This window comes from Helianthus annuus, chromosome 15 (genome assembly GCF_002127325.2).
Source record: "Helianthus annuus cultivar XRQ/B chromosome 15, HanXRQr2.0-SUNRISE, whole genome shotgun sequence".
Classification (NCBI taxonomy): domain Eukaryota; kingdom Viridiplantae; phylum Streptophyta; class Magnoliopsida; order Asterales; family Asteraceae; genus Helianthus; species Helianthus annuus.
The window spans coordinates 126,871,230-126,897,676 of record NC_035447.2 but is presented as its reverse complement, the minus strand read 5'-3'; the positions used below and the strand labels follow the sequence as shown (position 1 = coordinate 126,897,676).

The 26,447-nt window shown below is 36.2% G+C and overlaps 1 protein-coding gene across 1 annotated transcript; it reads left to right on the top strand.

The window, feature by feature from the left end:
- Positions 1-24,536: 24,536 nt before the first annotated feature.
- Positions 24,537-26,436, top strand: LOC110907032. Its single transcript, XM_035984451.1, has 3 exons — positions 24,537-25,584; positions 25,704-26,106; positions 26,163-26,436. The coding sequence occupies exons 1-3, from the start codon at positions 24,537-24,539 to the stop codon at positions 26,434-26,436; spliced, it is 1,725 nt and encodes a 574-aa protein (XP_035840344.1).
- The last annotated feature ends 11 nt before the right edge of the window (positions 26,437-26,447 follow it).

Here is a 26,447-nt window from a genome sequence, read left to right as displayed (position 1 = left end):
TGATTTCATTGTTTTGTTTTAATCTCTGTTGGTTGGATTATGGTAGCCGATTGATGTTGTTTTGGTTTACCGTTTGTTTCTTAGGGTTTGTAATCGCCAATTTTGAAGTTCGTGTATATATGTTTTGTGTATTAGGGTTTTTCAGTTTTATAGGTTGATTTTGAATTCTGATCCTCAGATTACCAAGAGTTTGATGTCTTATTTTATTGATTATGTTCTTGAAAAGTGTATAATCCTTGTATTGTTTTAATATATGTTTTGTGTATTAGGGTTCTAATTACTGTTTTCATCTACTGTTATTGGTTTGTTAGCATCAGCTATATTCAGTTTATTGATTATCTATGTTTGTTATTTACATGATTGCAATACTGAATAAGTTAAACCTTTTTTTGTTTCTGTTTGAAATCCTATTTGATGTTGATTTTGACAGCACCTTCCTGAAAATATATCAGGAAGATGTGTAGGTAGAAATCGCTTGACTTATATGAAAATATAAGATGTTCCTAGCACTTAATAACTGATCCGTTTTCAGGCCATAATCTACAAATATATGCTAATGTTTCACTTAATATACTTCAAAGTGTATATTGATGCATCTAACTACATGCACTGTTAATGTTTCATTTAAGATACTTCAAAATATATATTGATTAATGTATGTACATTATGGTTTTTTCATACTGGAATGTTAAATCTGTGATTTGATTGTTATACTAAACAGTCTATATCATGCCTCTTATTTGAACTGGTATCTTTTAAATGTTTTATTACGTTTGTTTGTTGATCCTAAGTTAAACTCAAATTTATGTTGTCCTTTACTGTTCATATGTTGAAAGGCGATATGGTTTATGGATTCGCTGCTCGTGTATGGAAGAACGACAAAAAATTGTTGGTGAGAATTTATATTATAAGCATTTGATGCCAGAAATATTAGTTTTGTAATAAATCCTTTGTGAATACTGATCTTATAATTAGCATTAACGATACCTACATTTTTTTAATAGAAACTTCTGGCAGGTTATGGTGACTGGATTAAGACGTTTGCTTATCCAGAGAAGAATGCAGTCATTCGGACCCTCGATGGTAGGGTCTTCGAAGTCAAAGTTATGAACCTTGCAGGCGACTACTTTCTTTACAACGGATGGATGGATGTGGTCACGTCATTGAAGTTACCAGACAATTCGTGGGTTGTTTTCCAGTATGAAGAAGCTTTATCTTCTTTCCGGCTGTTCTATTTTTATCAAGACATTTCTCTTGCGCCTTCTAAATACTTCTACTACAAACCTGGAAATGATGTAAAAGACCGAGACGACAGCATGGTACTTGAACATATGATTCTAAAATTATTTTATCCTTGCATTCATACATTGTTTTGTATTTCATGTATGCCATCGATCCTGATATATGATTTTGTACTATGTGTAGTATGTGAACAGGTTGTTTGTTCATCGCTAGATGCTGAATACCTGTCCTTCAGATCCTGTTGTGGTGCGTTCAGCTGGAAATCGTCAGTGGGTTGTTCGGATGGATGTGTTACACCATGAGCTTTACATTACCACCAGTTGGAGTCGAATTAAGAAGGAGATGTCGATAACAGATGATCATTTGTTGGTTTTTGAAATGGTTGATTTTAAGACGTTTGATTTGAGTGTTTTTAGCTGTAAGTCTGCCCTTCTAACTTTCCCACCTGAATTGTGTGTTACCGAAAAAGAACCAACTGATGATTTAATTGAAGTGTCTGATGATGAGTTCCTAATCTGGTTGTTGCACCTGGTATTGAACAGAGTGATGATGACGAAGTACCCGTTACTTTTGTTGTTGACAATCATTTTGTAAGTTTCTATTATTTTCTTCTTCATACTATTAATGTAAAAATTTATAGCGTGTTTAAGAAATTTTATTATAAATATTTGTATTATTATTTGTAGCGTATGAAGAAGAAATGGGCACAAACGCATGGCTTGGATCGGAAGATGGATCTGACCATCAAGGACAGTGCTGGTCAAACATGGGACGTGGCTTTTGGTGTGGAGTTCTCGCAATGGTGTCCGCGCTACAATGTCACTGGTATGAGAGAGTTTGTGAGAGACAAACAGTTGGTATATGGTTCCCAGTTTCAGATGATTTATGTTAAACGTCAAGGTATGTTGCTTTATAACTGAGCGAGTGGAGGTACATGGTATGTGGTGGTAGTATATTTTGTCCAAACAGTTTGTGGTTAGACAATGATTAGTAGTATTCTTTTGGTATGGTCATTACGATGATCGTTATGACTTGATAGACGTTCGTGATACACTTTTTTGGGTGGCCATGTTAATGTGTTCCTGATTATGGTAGACTAAGTATGCTTGTGACCATATTTGGATTATATTTTGTGCTACATTATGAAGTTGATTTGAAGTTATTTACACTTTTATCACTTATATGTTTAACAATATCATGATAGTATTGTATGTGAAAATGAAATGACTAGGAATAGAAACTGTCTCTTTGTTAGGTTATGGTAGAATTAAAACATTAAATAAAAGCTTGTAGATTTTATATGGTTTTAATCAACTTTTGAAATTAACGAAACAAATTTCTAACTAATGATTTTTTTTTAATCTACTTGGCTAATTTCAGATGTTTTTTTTAATATAATGATTATTTATTTTTAAATTTGTAGATCTGCCTAAATATTTTGTTTGTTTTGAAATATCTCAACGAATCAAATGTTGATTTAATTATTTTTTAAGTAATTGAATTTTCTTTAAATATGTATATTAAATTGGTTTCTTAAATTAAACGTTTCGGTTTTTATTAGATGATAGTCCGTTTTATATAAATTTAGAAAAACAATTGTTAAGGTTTTATTTACTTTTGGAAACTAAAAAAAATATCAAACTTTTTTATGGAAGTTTTTTTAAAACCGTTGTGACCTTAAGTATTTTGACTTTAAACAGTGATATTTAAAACCATTAAAATCATGCCATATTTAATTAATCAATTAACTTTATTTAAGGAAAATTCGAAATTAACTCCAACTAATTACATCAGAATCCAACCATACAAAAGATAATTTAAACAAAATCTTAAATTTTCATTATTAAAAAATCCAATGAAATGTACACCTATTTTTAAATTTTAAAAAATAGTAAAGTAAAGTACAGTTTTATTAAAAATGTAAGTTATTGGTTGTATTTTGTCATTCTTTTATCCACAAACCTAATTTCTTGCTTAGAATACACTTTCAGGTTACTTTTTTAATTGTTAATTTGATGTATCTTTTGTGTTGATTGTTTTGTGTGGTGTTGTATTTATGTGTCGTTTGCATGCATTGCTTTAAAGTTTAGTTTTAGGATTGTTTTGAAAAAAAGTTGCATATGTTTTTCTTTAGGTTTTGTATGTATAGATTGTTTTAAATAAATGATTATTGTTTACTTTTTTTAGGTAACGAAATCATATATTTCGTCATATTTTTTAGATTTGTAGGTTTTTTAGAAATGTCAATCCATTTCTAAAAATACTTCAGCATAATTTCGGTAACAATTTTTTATAATAATAAACTGATTTTTCGACTTGACAAAAATAATTTACCGAAATTTATATATATATATTTACTTACTACATTCATTTGATTCAATTACTAATCGTTTTCTAACATCAATCATCTATATTCAGCTCATATTTCATCGAAATGGATGAAAACACTATTAGTTTTGTAAACAATCTTGATTGGAGATCCAAACTTTTTACCATCAAGGTCAAGGTGTTAAGACTTTGGATTCGTGTGAATCCAAAGAGAGAATGAGAAACCCTTGGTATTGAAATGTGGTCATGGATGAACAGGTTGGTTTGAACGTCATTTGCTATTTAAGATGTACTTTAATTTTTATATTGGTGTTTATACTAACCACTTTTAATTTTTAATGTTGATTAGGGGACCAGGATGCAGGCTACTGTTTGAAGCAACTTTATAAAAAAACATGAAATTTTGCTTAATGAAAATGAGTGTTGTTACATTTATAAATCTCAACTTTCTGTCATTAAGCCAAATTTCAAACACTTTGACAAGGAACATGCTATTAGCTTAAACTTTGATACATCGGTTAAAAAGTGTGAGAATTTTGATGGAAGTGTATATGGTATTCGGTTAGCATCGTTTGAGTCCATTAAAGCCGCTGAAATCAATGTCAAGTATCGAGTTGGTTTGTACTTCATCATATATAACAACCACATCCGAAATTAAAAAAATATATAAATATATATTATTTTTTTAATTTTTGTTTTTTGTGCTGATTACATTTGTTTTTAATCAATTTTTTTTTTCAGATTTTATTGGATATGTAGATGAGTGGTCTGAACCAGAAGTGACCAAAACGAAGATGAGAAAAGATAGCAAATACATGAACTTGCAATTGCTGGATGAAGAGTCTGTTTATTAAATGCTAACTTAATTTCATTGCAACTTTTGTATGATATATTTTTTTACATGATATTCTCATATGTGTTTAATTTCTATTTATGTAGGGGAATCAAGTTAAACTGCACTTTATGGGATGAGTACTGCGATGAGATGTTTGGTTACATTCAGAGCCATAAAGAAGAAGTTCATGTTATTCTGCTTGTGCAGTTTGGTAGTTTCAACAAGTATAAAGGTATTCACTGTTTATAAACTTTGTGGATTTTATATAAATGTTTATATGATTTACGAAATTGAATATTCTAATCTCTGATATTATTTTTTTTTACACATGGAAGACAACGCTATCTAATGTTTTCCATATAACAAGGTTGTTTATCAATTCTGACATAGAGGAGATTCGTTCATTTAGAACAAAGTAAACAGTTTATAAAATAATATGAACTACTTATTGATGTTTTTAAATGTTTTTGCTTATATTATTGTAAACAGATTTGTTGAGAAGATATGTAAAACATCCTCTAATGGTCAGAAATCCATTGGTTCATCTGGAAGCATCAGTCTTGCGGATGACTTTTTAGTCAAGCATCCGTTTTCCAATTTCCATGATATTACGCTGTTGGATAAGGTATGTGTTTACTTTTTTATTTTTTAAATACATTAAACAAAATTGCTTCAAAATTTATATTTATAACTCTATTTTCTTACATTTAATTTCAGCCTTGTGAGGTCATAGTTTTTGGTACGATCATGGGTGTGGATGATAAAGATGATTGGTACTACCTTGGTTGTGATGATTGCAATCGGAAGGTGGATACAACATTGGTCATTGAGGAAGCTGAAGATGGTGCCGAGGAACCGAAGTTTAAACAGGTTTTAGTTTGCTCAAATCCTGAATGTCCTAAAGAGGTTGTGAGTGCGACACCGATGTAAGTAACTTATATTTTTTGTTATTTTATAATCTTTATGCTTTTTTTATTCTACTTTACAAATGTAAATTGTATTTATTTTGTCAAATACTTTTTGTGCATTTAGTTTTAGGATTCTGATCAGAGTACAAGATTCTGCAGCTATTGCCTCTTTGACTATGTTTGACCATGAAGCCAGAAAAATGTTGGGAATGACTGCAATTCAATTGCTTGAGAAGTCAAAAGTGGGTCAGGTAACGTATTTCACATCACTCTTTTTTAAATTCTTTTATAAGGTACATATTAGTAATGTGTAAATTTGATTATTATGTTCTTATCATTAAATTTTAATTCATGTATATTAGGCATCTTTGGAAGAGAAAACCATTCCCTATCAGTTTAAAGCTTTAAACGATAAAAAGTTTGCTTTCAAGATTCAAGTTGGTCAATTCAATATTGACAACCATACTGATGGTTATGTTGTTCATAAGTTGGTGAATGATGCAGCAATCATTGAATCCTTGGAGAGCCGAATTCCAGCTGATCAGGTTAGTACATACAAACCTTTTAATTAAAGTTATGTTAGGAAATTTATTAATTTTGTTGTGCCTAGCCTTATTTTTTTATGAATTGTAGGGTGTGGACGAGGCAGCTGTTGATGTTTCACTTAGTGATATATCAACTCAAAACCCTTTTGCTCTAAAGGTATGAATTTTAACTTAATGTTACAACATAACAAACGCTCTAAACATTTATAATAGCTTCTAATTTTGAATATATCATACATGATGCTGTGGATTCTTTTGGTGATAGCTTCACACCCGATTGCACATCTAGAGATTGTTCTAAGACTTCGTCTGTGGAATTGAAGCGTAACCTTGCTGACGTGTATGAAGTTGAAGAAAGCACCTCTCTATCATCAACAAAGGTTAAAAAGGTTGGTGTCTCGGATGTCCAAATTGATGAGGAAACGATTCTGCTGGTTCCAAAGATTGAGAAGTAATTCATGGTTGAAGTATTTTTATCAAAAACAATTTATCTTTTTCCGAATATTGCTGCTTTGGTTTGGTTTGTGTGTTTGATTGGTTTGGATTGATTTGTGATGGTTGGTTGGTTTGGTTTTTTTTTTAAACATATGGTTGGTTGGTTTTTTTAATTGAAACACATGGTTTGTTGGTTTTAATGGTTGGTTTGGCATATTTCGTATTAACTATACTCCTTTAACCTTTATCTTTTGTTACTTTATCTTTGTTTTATTCTGTTGCATGTATAAAATGTTTTCAAAAACGTTTGTTTATGTTTTTGAAATTAGACATTTTTAAACTTTTATTATAAGGGCATAAACGTTTTGAATGTATACATTTAGTCTTTTTTACAAACTATTATTTTAAAAACTATTAATATTTTTTTAATATTTAAGTTGCAAATAAAGATTTCAATAATCTAATTGACTAATTTAATTTAATTTCTATAATATTTATATAGAAATTAAAAGATATTTTTCGGAATCCCCGTTAATTTAAAAGTTATAGTTTTTTTTTTTTGAAAAACCCCCAATTCTTTAAAAATTTAGGAAACACTTAAATTGGTATGATTTTCTTTCCTTTTTAAAGTTTTATAACCGAAAACTTATATTTTTTAACAAAAAAATCGGTGAGCTTTTTATAGAATCACCTCCAACTAATTTGAATTTAAATTGTTTCCTTTTTTACACTTATAACCGATATTTTTAAATCATAAACTTTCCTTTTTTTACAATAACTTCAAATACTATAAAAACCTCTCTTCTTATTCATAATACACACTCAATGTTTTAGACTAAAGGTTCTAGAACTCTAAATCAGAAAACTCTCTCACGACATTCATCATTTTTTAAGTTTTCACGTTTGGTTATTTTTCATACACGTAAGTGTTATCTCTTTGTATTATAATTATACATTTAACTTTTTGTAATACCTATTCTAATGCATTTGTATGTTATATATGATACAATATTAGGATATGCCTAAACGCGCAAAGCCTCAAACTTTACTTTCATTTCCACTTCCTACTGGTGTTCACCCTTCTAATAGTATGTATTTTATTCTTATTGCTGTTTACAAATATAATAAAAATGATATAATATGTAACGATGTTAAGTAATGTTATTTTTACTTAAATTGTTGCAGGTGCTGTTGGTAGAAGTCCTTTATCTAACATTACGAATGGTAATGTTTGCAATTATTTAGACATGAATTGAATTTTATTTTTGTAAATAGTTAAATTTTTTTATAGCATTTTATTCTTCAGTTGATACTAATCAAGTTGAGCATCAAGACTATGTTGAACGTAGAAAATTAAGGAAACTGTATTTGGATAATAAAAGACGAAATGCAAATAATAAATCTTCCACTTCACGAAACGTCATTCGTTCATCCAACGTTTCAGTATCTGATACAAATCATTGCCGTGTCGTAACACCAATTCGTTCATCCTCTTTATGAATACGATGGATGGACGTATTTTGCCAACCACACCTTTAACAAATCCCTAAGAGACGTGTACATAAGGTTGGTGTTATTTACTTACGTATTTAAATTTTGTTTACTATCATTATGAGTTTGTTTTTTTAAATAAAAAAAATCTGCAATACGTAAACATACTTGATACGGTGAATTGGACTTTTTTTTTTTTTTTTTTGCAGTTGAAACTGGAAGAAGTCCATTGGCTAATATTAGAAATGGTAAATTTTTTATTTTTTACATATAAATACAAGTTTTCATTAATAATTTGTTTAACATCACAAATGTTAAACTCTTTGGTTTTTTAGACAGCAATATAACTTTTTATGTATAATTTGATAGTTTATGTTTTTTTCTATTTTTTTAGTCGTTTCTAATGATGTTGAGCATCAAGAATCAGCTGAACGCAGAAAATTAAGGAAACTATATTTGGATAATAAAAGACGAAAGGCAAATAATAAATCTTCCACTTCATGAAACGTCATTCGTTCTTCCAACGTTTCATAATCCGTTACAAATGATTGCCGTGTTGTAACACCAATTCGTTCATCCTCTAATATCAATACCTTGGATCGACGTATGTTTCCTACCACACCTTTAACAAATCCCTACCAGGCGTATACATCAGGTTGGTGTGATTTACTTACATATAAAAATTTTGATTACTAACATTATCTATTTCGTTTGTTTAAACAAAAATTATGTAATACATAAACATATTTCATTCGGTAATTTGGACTTTATTTGTTGCAGTTGAAGCTGGAAGAAGTCCTTTGGCTAATATTACAAATGGTGAATTGTTTATTTTTGTACACATGAATACAATGTTTCATTTATAATTTGTTTAACATTACAAATGGTAAATTATTTGATTTTTTAGACATGAATTCATTACTTAATGTATAATTTGATAATTTATGGATATCCATATTTTTTTCAGTTGCTTCTAATGATATTGAGCATCAAAAATCGGCTGAACGAAGAGAATTAAAGAAAGTACATTTGGATAATAAGAGACATAATGTGAGTAACAAATCTTTGAGTTCACAAAACGTAACTCGGTCATCCAACGTTTCAGTATCCGATACAAATGATTGCCACACCAATTCGTTCATCCTTTTATATCAATACCATTGATCGACGTATCTTGCCAAACAAACCTTTAACAAATCCGTACGAGGCATGTACATCCGGTTGGTGTTATTTACTTACATGTTTAAATTTTGTTTATTATCATTATGAGTTTATTTTTTTTAAATAAAAAATTATGTAATACATAAACATGTTTCATACGTTAACTTGGACTCTTTTTGTTGCAGTTGAAACTGGAAGAAGTCCATTGGCTAATATTACAAACGGTAAATTCTATAATTTTTTACACATGAAGACAATTTTTCATTTATGATTTGTGTAACATTACAAATGGTAAATTGTTTAGGTTTTTAGACGAGAATACAATTTTTAATGTATAATTTGATATTTTATGGTATACCATATTTTTTTTCAGTTGCTTCTAATGATCTTGAGCATCAACAATCAGCTGAACGAAGAAAATATAGAAAATTACATTTGGAAAATAAGAGACATAATGTGAGTAACAAATCTTCCACTTCAAAAATCGTTACTCGGTCATTCAATGTTTCAGCATCTAATACAAATGAATGCCGGATCGTAACACCAATGAGTTCATTCTCTTATATCCATACCATCGATCCACGTTGTTTCCCAACCACACCTATAACAAGTCCGTCTGAAGCATCTACTTCAGGTTGGTGGTATTTATTTACGTATTTCACATTTGTTTATTTTTAATCTGACATTTTTATTATTTTTCGTTGCTATGAACATATAGGTGTCAAAAGGATACAAAGAGTTAAACAAAGGTTGTCTACTAAAGGTCGCTGCGTATATCCTGTTCCAATGGTTGATTTATCTTCCGACGATCATATTATTCCTCAAAAAATTGCTGAAGATCCATATAAAGGCGTTTCTAATAGTAAGTATCTTACACACTCACTACTTTAAATTCCATTTCAAGAACGTCGTTATATTAATTTCATAACAAATAGCACAAAATGATATATTTTTAATTTTGTATAATAGATTATTTGGATCATGGTGATCAAGTAGTTGTATGTGACGTATGTAACGCTAAGTTGTGGAAAGTTGAAGCCGGAAAAGGAAGGGTTTACTTAGGAAGAAAATCTTACATGGTTTGTTGTGGTTATGGAAAAGTACATCTTTCAAATTTTAAAGAGACGTGTCAGGAATATCAAAATCTTTTCAAGAGTTTAGACGACAAGAGCAAGCATTTCTTACTAAATATTCGTCGTTTTAATTCTATGTTTTCGTTGGTGGTAAAGTTGATTCGAAAATCAAAAGAGGAAATGCTCCATATGTATACCGAATTAGTGGCGAGAATTATCATACACTTGGAAGTCTTCTTCCTAAAGAAGGTGGTGAACCAAAGTTTGCGCGGCTTTACATATACGACACAGATAATGAAGTCTGTAATCGAAAAACCGTATTTAGGTATCCCTGGAAACCATTTCATTAATTATTTTTTTATTTATTTTTGGTTTTATTATATAAACACTTACTGATACTTTCGCTGTTTTCTTACAATTGCATTACAGTAACTCAAAGAAACCAGCTTCTGCAACTTCTGATTTGCTTGATACTGAATTAATAGAGAACCTTAAGCTGATTTTAGATTCAAATAATCAGCTTGTGAAAACCTATAGGTGTGTACGAGATCGGTTTGTTGATAATCCTCACGTTGACTTAAAATTACGGCTTAAGGGAAATAGGTCTAAAGATGGTCGTACATACAACCTACCGACATCGTCCGAAGTTGCTGCGCTTATTGTTGGAGACATTGAGGATGCTCTTGATAATCGTGACGTAGTTGTTGATTCAAAGAAAGATGGTCTACAACGTATTAGCGAGCTTCATCCATCGTATCTCGCGCTTCAGTATCCATTGCTTTTCCCTTTTGGTGAAGATGGTTACCGGGTTGATATTCTTCATAGAGAAGGAAGGGCATCAACGAAAAAGAAAGAGTCAAAATGTACAATGAGAGAGTATTTTGCTTACCATGTTCATAATAGAGTCAGTCATTTCTCTTTGATTCTCAATGCTCGAAGACTTTTGCAACAGTTCTTGGTTGACGTGTATACGATGATTGAAAGTGAACGATTACTATTCATACGTCTGCAGCAAAATAATCTGAGATCTGAGACATATGAGAACCTTAGAAAGCTTGGACAAAATGGTAATCCTGATATGTCAAACGTTGGAACACGCATACTACTACCGTCTTCGTTTACCGGTGGATCACGTTATATGAAGGAGAATTATTATGATGCGATGGCCATTTGTAAATGGTTTGGCTACCCTGATTTTTTCATTACGATCACGTGTAATCCGAAATGGCCGGAGATTAAAAGATTTTTGAAGAACACGAACATTAATCCCTAGGATAGACCGGACATTTTATGCCGATTGTTCAAAATTAAGCTTGACGCAATCATGAAAGACTTGCGAGAGAAATCTTTATTCGGCAACGCATTGGCAGGTAAGCATCCATTTAATTGAATTACTTTATTATAGTTTTTGTGGTCTGCTACGTTGATAACCATAACTTAAAAAATTAGTATTTTAATATTAACTATCCTATTGCAGTTGTCTATTCCCTAGAGTTTCAGAAACGAGGCCTACCGCATGCCCATATCTGTCTGTTCTTAAATGACGAAAGCAAGCTTCCTTCGGTTGAGCATTGATGTGTGTAAAATGCAACATATAAAACACATCAATTAAGGCATAAAACTAACCCTTTTTAAGTACTAATGTTGGAAAAAGAGTGTTTTTGTCTTCCTTTTGTATTTTCAGGATGAAATGAGCTCAAAATCACAAAAGAAGCAAAAAGACCACTAATTCTACCATAAATACAAGAAAAGGAACAAAAGTGGACTGCCCGGACCCTCAACGGCACCTCCCAAGGCAAAAAGATGGAAACAGAGTCTGAACACGCCCCGTGTCCAGCGAACACGGGGGCGTGCCAAGGAAGCAGCAGAAAAGACAAACCAGTAGAAGCTTCCATTGCCCACCACGGGGCCGTGTCCAGCGAGCACGGGGGCGTGGTGAAAGTACAGCAGGCGCATTAATTGTAATTCGCAATTACAATTAATGAGGAGAGAGAGTGTCAGGCGGGCACGGGGCCGTGTCCAGCGGACACGGGGCCGTGTCCAGCCTTCTGTTCAGCCTATAAATAGAGGAGCTTGGCTTCATTCTCTCTCATCCCTTGGCACACCACCTCTCTCACACTTCATCCACCACCCACCACCACCATAACACCATCATCCACCACCATCATCCATTGTCCATCGTAGAGTGTGTGAGTCGTCTCGGGATCCAAGATTGATCGTAAGAGTTCTTGACAATCAAGGCCATGTTTGCCTAAGTCTCTTACATCACTTGGTGAAGACAAGTGTTTAGTATAATACTTTTTATTTTTAATCTTTTGCACTTTTTATTTGGTTTTGTATTAATGACTTTAATAACTAGTTACTTATGTTGAAGGTGATCTTTCCTTATCGTTTGTCCGTGGTGTCTTGGCGTTATGTTACTGTCTATATAAAATAAAAGATTTTCACCATTCATATCTCCACGGTCTATATGGAGGTATGTTGGCTACCTGGTCGGGGGTTAAGGGAACGGTTTGGTAAGGGTCTTGCCCTTGTTCAGCGTTTAGAGGTCCTGCTTGGGACCTGGGTCAAATTTAGTAGGATCTCCTTCAATGCCCATAGGTATTGGATGGCGGGGATCCAAACTCTTTGACCCCCTCATAAGTTAACTACTATTAATACTATAACCCGGCTATTTAGGACTGTATCCCTGCTGACTCAGACTACTTAGCCGAGGGTAACGTCACCGCCAGAAGCGGGGCCTACCATAATTTGCATTAATAACTTAATTCATTATCTTCCAATAATCCGACCCTTTAGGATTGTATCCTTGCTGACTCAAACTACTGGGTTGAGGGTAACGTCGCCTTCAAAAGAGGGGCCTACTACAATAACTAAGATAATCTCTTAAACAAGTGCAAAAGTGCGAAAATAATCAAAGGTTATACTAATACACGTGTCGGAACCAAGTGATTCATCTTGTCTATCTGTTTTTATTTTATTTTTATTTTCAGCATTTTAGTTAGTTTTTATTTTTCTTAGTTTAAAACATTTTTCTAACCTTTTTGATTTGATTAGACGTTGAGGATAAACCGGTATTAAAAGCTCTTGTGTCCTTGGACGACCTCGGTATCTTACCAACACTATACTACGTCCACGATGGGTGCACTTGCCCATATGTGTGTTTAGTGTTAGTAAATATCGTGCTTTATAAATTTAAAACTTGGCTAAAAGTGTAAAAAGGGCTTAAATATATATCTAAAAACATATATACACTAACACGCATCAAGTTTTTGGCGCCGCTGCCGGGGACACAAGGATTTTAAGAAAGTTAGGAATCAACGGCCTAATCATATTTTTATTTTTTAAATTTTTTTTTAGGATTTTTTTTCTTAGATTTTTAGCTTCTGCAGAGCTCAACACGGGGCCGTGCCTGCTGAACACGCCCCGTGCTCAATCATTGGAACTGGCAATCCTGTTTTAAGTCAGACAGTAGGCTGAACACGGGGTCGTGTCCACTCAACACGCCCCCGTGCCCAAGATTCAGTTGCTGAAAACAGAACCGTTAGATCCCGGCGGTTGGTAATTTCTGATACAAACATGAGTGATAGTAATTCTTTTTACTTTCGGCACTCTTATGGTTTGTGGTGTCGAATATGTGGAGGCGAACATGAGGAATTAAAATGTTTCTTCCTCACTTATAGGCCCCACTATATAGACCCACCGATTCCTTGTAACCTTAAGAGGGGCGAAAGTAAAAATAAGCACTATTTCTCCCTCGAATGCGCCCAGCCAGATATTCTAGGAGAAATGCTCCTTGACGAGCTATTTCAATTAGAAGAACTACTTCTCAATTGGTCAAAAGAACTTAGGAAGGATTTTTTAGATCCATCCCAAGATGATGACCATGAGGAAATGTTGGAACCGCATTTCGACAACCTCGTTGCTCCCGAAAATACCTTCTTACCTAGACAAGACGCGGACGATAGTCGTCCCTGTGCCGATTGTGCCGTGAAGGACTCCCCATCGACTTCGTTCGGTGCATACATAGACCTGAGCGATTCGGCATACACCTTCTTTAACGAGAGCCCGGGAAAGGGTTGGACTTGTCCACCTAGAATGAAAATAGGAATTACCCTCACCGACAACCTCTTGCGTTCTCGCCTTAGTATAGGACAATTAAGGTATCTTAGGCACTATGGGGTTGTTCCAACAAATCAAGAGCCACCCGACATAGATTAGCTCCTTAGTAAGAAATAAAACTCCATAAAACAGCCTACCGACACGGGGCCGTGCCCGTTCAACACGCCCCCGTGTTCACTCAGAAGATTCTCTGCTGATTCTGTCAGAATACGGACAAAATGTGTCAGGATTTTCTCTGCACACGGGGCCGTGTCCAGCGGACACGGGGCCGTGTCCAGTGTGCTGTCGTTTTCTTTAAATGCAGCCTGAATTCTGCTCATTTTTTACCACTTCACCAAGCAGAGATTCCTGGGATCTTCACATATACCATCCTAGGTAAGTGCTAAAAGAAGGTTCCTAAGGACCATCTTGTCTTTTCCACTTTTGTTCATTTCTCCTTCTTCCAAAATTTTTCAAACCTTACCTCCATGGAAGCTTGGAAACCCATGATTCCAACCTTCTATGAAAGGGTTTGTAGGAATTTTTTTGCCACGGATTCTTGTCTAAAGTTAGTTCTATAACTTTGTTTTAAATTATCTAAGCTTAAAACACAACAAATGTGTATTAAAATAATTTAAAAACCTAGAGTCGTTAGGCAAAAATCCTGCAGATAGCTGAACACGGGGCCGTGCTCACTGAGCACGGGGCCGTGTTCGAGGTACTGTTTTGCAAAAGTTTAGTTATCTTCGGATTATTTCGCAGAAAATGGCCAGCAGAAACAGCGGAACATCTTCAAGAAATAACCGAAATGGAAGGAGGTCGTCTACGGCAGAGGACTCCCTAGTAAACTACGTTTACGCTTTGAGGGAAGCCATAGACGAGATGAGGGGAGTAGAAGAAGCTTTGGTGGATCGTATTAATCATCTGACGGTAGGTTTGGAGGGTTGCCTACGGGAAGTAAATCTCCTGCACCAGAGATTAAACCTTCTCGCTTCCCCGCCTTTGGTCCCGGTAATAACCCAAAGGGCGTGGAATGTAGTACCCGAGGTTATCATTCCAGCAGAATGGCACGCCATGCACCAAGTACCTCAACCGAGGGTGGTGCAAGGAATCCCGGTGAGCGTTCCTCCTCGAGACACCGAAGAGAATGAAGCTACCTTTTACCTCCCTAGGGAGATAGAAGAATGGCTTTGAATGACAACCAAGGAGCCATCGGCTAAAGAGAGTTACTACATCAGGAAGCTATTCCCGAAATTTTCTTAAATAAGTAGAACTCTTATGATAACCTTATGTATCCCCTAGTATTTAGCTAACTTAGTGTAGTGTCTCCCTATGATTTGCAATGTTATGATCGTTTTTATGATTGATGGTTGTTTTGAGAATAAAACACACTCATGGTGGTAATGGATGGAAAAGGGAACGAGAAAAAATGGAACCATGCATGAAGAACAGAGCAACCCGACAAAAATCTCCATCACAGAAGGCTCAACACGGGCCGTGCCCAACCAACACGGCCCCGTGCTGAGCCCCTGCAGAAAAATCACCCAGTTCAGGTAACTGGACACGGGCCGTGTTCAGCGGACACGCCCCCGTGTCCAGGCTTCTGTTTCAATTCTGAAATTTTTGTTACTGGCACTTGACCACGGGGCCGTGCCCGGTGAACACGGGGCCGTGTCCAGAGTGCCAGTAACATAAATATTTGCTTTCTAACACACTTTTATACATTTTAATCAACCAAAAATATTGTTTTTGGACACATTGAGGACAATGTGTAATTTAAGTGTGGGGGGGATGCTAAAACCTTGAAATTTTGCAAAATCCTAAACACAAGCCTTACACAAAACTCTATTGGAACCGCTAAACACCCCAAATTTTTTCAAAAACTTTTTCATTTTTTATTTACTTGTCTTAGTTTAAGTTGGGAAGAACAAGTCTAAAAAGGTTATATTTTTACAAGTTTACAACCGATAGCGTCGTGATAAAAAAGGAACCAACATAAGAAAATTATGAAACGGCATAACAAGTCTAGTTTAAAATTCGATTATATATACTTGGTCACATTAAAAACCCATTCCCACAAAAGTGAGTTTTGAGCCTTTATTGAGCATAAAAATACACATATTTAGATTAAATGCTCATTTTTTGTTTCTTGTGTGAATAGCCGCTCGGTCCTTACAAATCTAGAACTTGCCACGACAATACATTCCCGGTCTTTACCAACTTAAACCCAAGTAAGTAAATGATGGAGGTATTAGGACTAACTATTTTTTTTTCAAAACCATTATTTTTCATTTTTTTTTACCTACCCAAAAATCCCCCTAGAAAACCCCTTTGAGCCTAAACCTTTCATTTCATTACCCCAAAACAATTTTTTTTACCCACCAAGAACCTTTTTCAATTTTTTTTTCTTTTATTTTAGTAACAAGCTCGGTTTTTCGTCAACTTGCCCTTTCATGTGACATCAAAAAAAAAAAAAAATCTTATATGAAGTCAAAAACAAACAAAAGCTACAAAAGCTTGTTTGGAGAAATACTTCAAAAATAATAAGTCACTAAAAACAAGGTATTTTACGAAAACCGACACTTGTTACGATTTTCGCCCTTTTTTCTTACTAACCACTAACCAACCACCCACCTTTAAACCCAAGCCTTCACCCAAAAAGTCCTCTTGATATTTACAAAGGTAAAAAGTTAAAAAGGAGGAGGATTGATTGCTTGGCAAGCCTATGGAAAGACGTAAGTTCCGTGCCGCTCTCGAGTGATTCACTAAAATATACACCTTCGGCCGAGTGTTGAGTGATCTCCCGTGAGGTATGTGAACTTGTATATAAATGGAATTTTAATAAAGCATGTTATGCCCAACTAAGTAATTTATCTTGTGAAAAGTTCAAAATAAATCATAACGAATAGGATTGTAAATAACTAAAAATAAAACCTATAAAAACCTTGGATTCCCGACACTCTAGGACAAGCTAAAAAAATTCTCTTCTACCTATTCCATTTGGGAGTGTAAGCCACATTTAAAGAGTTTTGCTTGAGGACAAGCAAAAGTTCAAGTGTGGGGGTATTTGATGTGTGTAAAATGCAACATATAAAACACATCAATTAAGGCATAAAACTAACCCTTTTTAAGTACTAATGTTGGAAAAAGAGTGTTTTTGTCTTCCTTTTGTATTTTCAGGATGAAATGAGCTCAAAATCACAAAAGAAGCAAAAAAACCACTAATTCTACCATAAATACAAGAAAAGGAACAAAAGTGGACTGCCCGGACCCTCAACGGCACCTCCCAAGGCAAAAAGATGGAAACAGAGTCTGAACACGCCCCGTGTCCAGCGAACACGGGGGCGTGCCCAGGAAGCAGCAGAAAAGACAAACCAGTAGAAGCTTCCATTGCCCACCACGGGGCCGTGTCCAGCGAGCACGGGGGCGTGGTGAAAGTACAGCAGGCACATTAATTGTAATTCGCAATTACAATTAATGAGGAGAGAGAGTGTCAGGCGGGCACGGGGCCGTGTCCAGTGGACACGGGGCCGTGTCCAGCCTTCTGTTCAGCCTATAAATAGAGGAGCTTGGCTTCATTCTCTCTCATCCCTTGGCACACCACCTCTCTCACACTTCATCCACCACCCACCACCACCATAACACCATCATCCACCACCATCATCCATTGTCCATCGTAGAGTGTGTGAGTCGTCTCGGGATCCAAGATTGATCGTAAGAGTTCTTGACAATCAAGGCCATGTTTGCCTAAGTCTCTTACATCACTTGGTGAAGACAAGTGTTTAGTATAATACTTTTTATTTTTAATCTTTTGCACTTTTTATTTGGTTTTGTATTAATGACTTTAATAACTAGTTACTTATGTTGAAGGTGATCTTTCCTTATCGTTTGTCCGTGGTGTCTTGGCGTTATTTTACTGTCTATATAAAATAAAAGATTTTCACCATTCATATCTCCACGGTCTATATGGAGGTATGTTGGCTACCTGGTCGGGGGTTAAGGGAACGGTTTGGTAAGGGTCTTGCCCTTGTTCAGCGTTTAGAGGTCCTGCTTGGGACCTGGGTCAAATTTAGTAGGATCTCCTTCAATGCCCATAGGTATTGGATGGCGGGGATCCAAACTCTTTGACCCCCTCATAAGTTAACTACTATTAATACTATAACCCGGCTATTTAGGACTGTATCCCTGCTGACTCAGACTACTTAGCCGAGGGTAACGTCACCGCCAGAAGCGGGGCCTACCATAATTTGCATTAATAACTTAATTCATTATCTTCCAATAATCCGACCCTTTAGGATTGTATCCTTGCTGACTCAAACTACTGGGTTGAGGGTAACGTCGCCTTCAAAAGAGGGGCTTACTACAATAACTAAGATAATCTCTTAAACAAGTGCAAAAGTGCGAAAATAATCAAAGGTTATACTAATACACGTGTCGGAACCAAGTGATTCATCTTGTCTATCTGTTTTTATTTTATTTTTATTTTCAGCATTTTAGTTAGTTTTTATTTTTCTTAGTTTAAAACATTTTTCTAACCTTTTTGATTTGATTAGACGTTGAGGATAAACCGGTATTAAAAGCTCTTGTGTCCTTGGACGACCTCGGTATCTTACCAACACTATACTACGTCCACGATGGGTGCACTTGCCCATATGTGTGTTTAGTGTTAGTAAATATCGTGCTTTATAAATTTAAAACTTGGCTAAAAGTGTAAAAAGGGCTTAAATATATATCTAAAAACATATATACACTAACACGCATCAAGTTTTTGGCGCCGCTGCCGGGGACACAAGGATTTTAAGAAAGTTAGGAATCAACGGCCTAATCATATTTTTATTTTTTAAATTTTTTTAGGACTTTTTTTCTTAGATTTTTAGCTTCTGCAGAGCTCAACACGGGGCCGTGCCTGCTGAACACGCCCCGTGCTCAATCATTGGAACTGGCAATCCTGTTTTAAGTCAGACAGTAGGCTGAACACGGGGCCGTGTCCACTCAACACGCCCCCGTGCCCAAGATTCAGTTGCTGAAAACAGAACCGTTAGATCCCGGCGGTTGGTAATTTCTGATACAAACATGAGTGATAGTAATTCTTTTTACTTTCGGCACTCTTATGGTTTGTGGTGTCGAATATGTGGAGGCGAACATGAGGAATTAAAATGTTTCTTCCTCACTTATAGGCCCCACTATATAGACCCACCGATTCCTTGTAACCTTAAGAGGGGCGAAAGTAAAAATAAGCACTATTTCTCCCTCGAATGCGCCCAGCCAGATATTCTAGGAGAAATGCTCCTTGACGAGCTATTTCAATTAGAAGAACTACTTCTCAATTGGTCAAAAGAACTTAGGAAGGATTTTTTAGATCCATCCCAAGATGATGACCATGAGGAAATGTTGGAACCGCATTCCGACAACCTCGTTGCTCCCGAAAATACCTTCTTACCTAGACAAGACGCGGACGATAGTCGTCCCTGTGCCGATTGTGCCGTGAAGGACTCCCCATCGACTTCGTTCGGTGCATACATAGACCTGAGCGATTCGGCATACACCTTCTTTAACGAGAGCCCGGGAAAGGGTTGGACTTGTCCACCTAGAATGAAAATAGGAATTACCTTCACCGACAACCTTTTGCGTTCTCGCCTTAGTATAGGACAATTAAGGTATCTTAGGCACTATGGGGTTGTTCCAACAAATCAAGAGCCACCCGACATAGATTAGCTCCTTAGTAAGAAATAAAACTCCATAAAACAGCCTACCGACACGGGGCCGTGCCCGTTCAACACGCCCCCGTGTTCACTCAGAAGATTCTCTGCTGATTCTGTCAGAATACGGACAAAATGTGTCAGGATTTTCTCTGCACACGGGGCCGTGTCCAGTGTGCTGTCGTTTTCTTTAAATGCAGCCTGAATTCTGCTCATTTTTTACCACTTCACCAAGCAGAGATTCCTGGGATCTTCACATATACCATCCTAGGTAAGTGCTAAAAGAAGGTTCCTAAGGACCATCTTGTCTTTTCCACTTTTGTTCATTTCTCCTTCTTCCAAAATTTTTCAAACCTTACCTCCATGGAAGCTTGGAAACCCATGATTCCAACCTTCTATGAAAGGGTTTGTAGGAATTTTTTGCCACGGATTCTTGTCTAAAGTTAGTTCTATAACTTTGTTTTAAATTATCTAAGCTTAAAACACAACAAATGTGTATTAAAATAATTTAAAAACCTAGAGTCGTTAGGCAAAAATCCTGCAGATAGCTGAACACGGGGCCGTGCTCACTGAGCACGGGGCCGTGTTCGAGGTACTGTTTTGCAAAAGTTTAGTTATCTTCGGATTATTTCGCAGAAAATGGCCAGCAGAAACAGCGGAACATCTTCAAGAAATAACCGAAATGGAAGGAGGTCGTCTACGGCAGAGGACTCCCTAGTAAACTACGTTTACGCTTTGAGGGAAGCCATAGACGAGATGACGGGAGTAGAAGAAGCTTTGGTGGATCGTATTAATCATCTGACGGTAGGTTTGGAGGGTTGCCTACGGGAAGTAAATCTCCTGCACCAGAGATTAAACCTTCTCGCTTCCCCGCCTTTGGTCCCGGTAATAACCCAAAGGGCGTGGAATGTAGTACCCGAGGTTATCATTCCAGCAGAATGGCACGCCATGCACCAAGTACCTCAACCGAGGGTGGTGCAAGGAATCCCGGTGAGCGTTCCTCCTCGAGACACCGAAGAGAATGAAGCTACCTTTTACCTCCCTAGGGAGATAGAAGAATGGCTTTGAATGACAACCAAGGAGCCATCGGCTAAAGAGAGTTACTACATCAGGAAGCTATTCCCGAAATTTTCTTAAATAAGTAGAACTCTTATGATAACCTTATGTATCCCCTAGTATTTAGCTAACTTAGTGTAGTGTCTCCCTATGATTTGCAATGTTATGATCGTTTTTATGATTGATGGTTGTTTTGAGAATAAAACACACTCATGGTGGTAATGGATGGAAAAGGGAACGAGAAAAAATGGAACCATGCATGAAGAACAGAGCAACCCGACAAAAATCTCCATCACAGAAGGCTCAACACGGGCCGTGCCCAACCAACACGGCCCCGTGCTGAGCCCCTGCAGAAAAATCACCCAGTTCAGGTAACTGGACACGGGCCGTGTTCAGCGGACACGCCCCCGTGTCCAGGCTTCTGTTTCAATTCTGAAATTTTTGTTACTGGCACTTGACCACGGGGCCGTGCCCGGTGAACACGGGGCCGTGTCCAGAGTGCCAGTAACATAAATATTTGCTTTCTAACACACTTTTATACATTTTAATCAACCAAAAATATTGTTTTTGGACACATTGAGGACTATGTGTAATTTAAGTGTGGGGGGATGCTAAAACCTTGAAATTTTGCAAAATCCTAAACACAAGCCTTACACAAAACTCTATTGGAACCGCTAAACACCCCAATTTTTTTCAAAAACTTTTTCATTTTTTATTTACTTGTCTTAGTTTAAGTTGGGAAGAACAAGTCTAAAAAGGTTATATTTTTACAAGTTTACAACCGATAGCGTCGTGATAAAAAAGGAACCAACATAAGAAAATTATGAAACGGCATAACAAGTCTAGTTTAAAATTCGATTATATATACTTGGTCACATTAAAAACCCATTCCCACAAAAGTGAGTTTTGAGCCTTTATTGAGCATAAAAATACACATATTTAGATTAAATGCTCATTTTTTGTTTCTTGTGTGAATAGCCGCTCGGTCCTTACAAATCTAGAACTTGCCACGACAATACATTCCCGGTCCTTACCAACTTAAACCCAAGTAAGTAAATGATGGAGGTATTAGGACTAACTATTTTTTTTTTCAAAACCATTATTTTTCATTTTTTTTTACCTACCCAAAAATCCCCCTAGAAAACCCCTTTGAGCCTAAACCTTTCATTTCATTACCCCAAAACAATTTTTTTTACCTACCAAGAACCTTTTTCAATTTTTTTTTCTTTTATTTTAGTAACAAGCTCGGTTTTTCGTCAACTTGCCCTTTCATGTGACATCAAAAAAAAAAAAAAAATCTTATATGAAGTCAAAAACAAACAAAAGCTACAAAAGCTTGTTTGGAGAAATACTTCAAAAATAATAAGTCACTAAAAACAAGGTATTTTACGAAAACCGACACTTGTTACGATTTTCGCCCTTTTTTTTTACTAACCACTAACCAACCACCCACCTTTAAACCCAAGCCTTCACCCAAAAAGTCCTCTTGATATTTACAAAGGTAAAAAGTTAAAAAGGAGGAGGATTGATTGCTTGGCAAGCCTATGGAAAGACGTAAGTTCCGTGCCGCTCTCGAGTGATTCACTAAAATATATACCTTCGGCCGAGTGTTGAGTGATCTCCCGTGAGGTATGTGAACTTGTATATAAATGGAATTTTAATAAAGCATGTTATGCCCAACTAAGTAATTTATCTTGTGAAAAGTTCAAAATAAATCATAACGAATAGGATTGTAAATAACTAAAAATAAAACCTATAAAAACCTTGGATTCCCGACACTCTAGGACAAGCTAAAAAACTTCTCTTCTACCTATTCCATTTGGGAGTGTAAGCCACATTTAAAGAGTTTTGCTTGAGGACAAGCAAAAGTTCAAGTGTGGGGGTATTTGATGTGTGTAAAATGCAACATATAAAACACATCAATTAAGGCATAAAACTAACCCTTTTTAAGTACTAATGTTGGAAAAAGAGTGTTTTTGTCTTCCTTTTGTATTTTCAGGATGAAATGAGCTCAAAATCACAAAAGAAGCAAAAAAACCACTAATTCTACCATAAATACAAGAAAAGGAACAAAAGTGGACTGCCCGGACCCTCAACGGCACCTCCCAAGGCAAAAAGATGGAAACAGAGTCTGAACACGCCCCGTGTCCAGCGAACACGGGGGCGTGCCCAGGAAGCAGCAGAAAAGACAAACCAGTAGAAGCTTCCATTGCCCACCACGGGGCCGTGTCCAGCGAGCACGGGGGCGTGGTGAAAGTACAGCAGGCACATTAATTGTAATTCGCAATTACAATTAATGAGGAGAGAGAGTGTCAGGCGGGCACGGGGCCGTGTCCAGCGGACACGGGGCCGTGTCCAGCCTTCTGTTCAGCCTATAAATAGAGGAGCTTGGCTTCATTCTCTCTCATCCCTTGGCACACCACCTCTCTCACACTTCATCCACCACCCACCACCACCATAACACCATCATCCACCACCATCATCCATTGTCCATCGTAGAGTGTGTGAGTCGTCTCGGGATCCAAGATTGATCGTAAGAGTTCTTGACAATCAAGGCCATGTTTGCCTAAGTCTCTTACATCACTTGGTGAAGACAAGTGTTTAGTATAATACTTTTTATTTTTAATCTTTTGCACTTTTTATTTGGTTTTGTATTAATGACTTTAATAACTAGTTACTTATGTTGAAGGTGATCTTTCCTTATCGTTTGTCCGTGGTGTCTTGGCGTTATTTTACTGTCTATATAAAATAAAAGATTTTCACCATTCATATCTCCACGGTCTATATGGAGGTATGTTGGCTACCTGGTCGGGGGTTAAGGGAACGGTTTGGTAAGGGTCTTGCCCTTGTTCAGCGTTTAGAGGTCCTGCTTGGGACCTGGGTCAAATTTAGTAGGATCTCCTTCAATGCCCATAGGTATTGGATGGCGGGGATCCAAACTCTTTGACCCCCTCATAAGTTAACTACTATTAATACTATAACCCGGCTATTTAGGACTGTATCCCTGCTGACTCAGACTACTTAGCCGAGGGTAACGTCACCGCCAGAAGCGGGGCCTACCATAATTTGCATTAATAACTTAATTCATTATCTTCCAATAATCCGACCCTTTAGGATTGTATCCTTGCTGACTCAAACTACTGGGTTGAGGGTAACGTCGCCTTCAAAAGAGGGGCCTACTACAATAACTAAGATAATCTCTTAAACAAGTGCAAAAGTGCGAAAATAATCAAAGGTTATACTAATACACGTGTCGGAACCAAGTGATTCATCTTGTCTATCTGTTTTTATTTTATTTTTATTTTCAGCATTTTAGTTAGTTTTTATTTTTCTTAGTTTAAAACATTTTTCTAACCTTTTTGATTTGATTAGACGTTGAGGATAAACCGGTATTAAAAGCTCTTGTGTCCTTGGACGACCTCGGTATCTTACCAACACTATACTACGTCCACGATGGGTGCACTTGCCCATATGTGTGTTTAGTGTTAGTAAATATCGTGCTTTATAAATTTAAAACTTGGCTAAAAGTGTAAAAAGGGCTTAAATATATATCTAAAAACATATATACACTAACACGCATCAAGCATGTTGACAACTTTATTTCTGCCGAGATACCTGACAAAAACTTAGATCCAGATCTATATACTCTTGTCAGCGACTATATGATTCACGGACCTTGTGGTGTTGCAAAACCAAATTGTCCGTGTATGGTCGATGGTAACTGTTCGAAGAATTTTCTTAAGAAGTTCTGTGATCAGACTACTCTAGATTCGAATGGTTATCTGGTCTATAGACGTGCCGATTCAGGTGCTTTTGTTGAGAAATCTGGTATTCAGCTTGATAACAGAAGCGTGGTTCCGTATAGCAAAACCCTATTGAGACGTTATCAGGCACACATTAACGTCAAATCGTGTAACCAGGCTGCATCCATAAAGTATTTGTTTAAATACATTAACAAAGGACCAGATAGGGCAGAATTTGGTTGTGTACAAAATGCCAATGAAGGTCAGCGTGAAGATGGAAAAGATGAAATCAAAGTGTATTACGATTGTAGACATCTCTCGGCGTGCGAAGCTTCATGGCGCATATTTGCATTTGATGTTCATTACCGCTATCCATCCGTAATCAGGCTTCCGTTTCATCTACCAGATAAACAAAACGTTATATACGACCCTGATGACGATCTTGATAGTGTTCTTCATAAACCATCTGTTGCTTCTACGATGTTTTTGGGGTGGATGGAAAAGAACGAAAAAGATCCGTTGGTGCGCACCCTTACTTACGTTGAGTTCCCAACTAAATTTGTTTGGAAGAAGGACGAAAGGGTATGGGATAAACGGATAATGGGCAAAACCATTGGTCGAATTCACTGTGTTAATCCTTCTATGGGCGAGGCATACTTTTTAAGAATCCTTCTTAATAAGGTAGTAGGTCCTAAGTCTTTTGAAGAGATTCGTACTGTGAATGGACAAGTCTTCCCAACATTTAGAGATGCGTGCTACGCTAGAGACCTTTTAGACGATGACAAGGAGTATATAGAAGCTATCAAAGAGGCTTACTACACAGGTTCAGGATACTATCTTTGTAATCTGTTTACTACAGTGTTGGCGTCTAATACATTATCAAGGCCGGAACATGTTTGGGAAAACACATGGGAGTACCTTTCGGATGGTATTTTATACAATCGCCAAAAGCTTTTGAGGATCGAAGGTACGCAAATTGTTATTTAATATTTTCACAGTTATGTCTTATATATAAGTGTTTATGAAGTTCATTTTTTACTTATAAGAATTCTAATAATTTCATATTTTTTTATATAATTGTAATAGGTTTGTCTCTTCCAGAAGAACAAATAAAGAACCTAACGTTGTTGGAAATTGAGCGTTACTTATTACGTAACAACTCAAGTTTAAGTCAGTTTTCGTCTATGCCTCAACCCGACAGTGAGTCAATATATTTAGCAGATAACCGTTTAATTGCTGACGAGCTTTGGTACGATGTAAGCGCTACTGGTGTTGAATTTCATAATAATTTAAGTAGCCTAACCGATGAGCAGCGTTTAGTGTTTGATGGGATAATTGAAGCAATTAATAATAATGCGGGTGGTGTGTTCTTCGTCTATGGCTACGGAGGAACTGGTAAGATGTTTCTGTGGAAGACATTATCTGCATCTATTAGATGTAAAAGAGATATTGTACTAAATGTTGCATCAAGTGGAATCGCATCTCTTTTGTTACCTGGTGGCCGTACTGCACATTCAAGGTTTCATATACCTTTGAATTTAACAGAAAGCTCGATGTGTTTATTATACTGGACGATGACGTTGCTGATTTATTAAGGAAAACGAAATTGATAATTTGGGATGAAGCACCGATGAATCATAAACATGCGTTTGAAGCACTTGACCGGACAATGAAAGATATCTTCAAATGTCAGATGACCTTTGGTGGTAAAGTTATGGTGTTTGGTGGTGACTTTAGACAGATACTTCCGGTTGTACCAAATGGCAGTAGGCGAGAAATCGTTAAATGCTTCAATCACCTCGTCGTATATTTGGAGTAGTTGCAAGGTCC

Bases quoted from the DNA above. Each gene is read 5' to 3' on its own strand.
- LOC110907032 (XM_035984451.1), top strand. From the start codon at position 24,537: ATGATTCACGGACCTTGTGGTGTTGCAAAACCAAATTGTCCGTGTATG. The intron at 25,585-25,703 runs GTACGCAAATTG...TAATTGTAATAG, and splicing joins AAAGCTTTTGAGGATCGAAG to GTTTGTCTCTTCCAGAAGAA. The intron at 26,107-26,162 runs GTTACCTGGTGG...TGAATTTAACAG, and splicing joins AGTGGAATCGCATCTCTTTT to AAAGCTCGATGTGTTTATTA.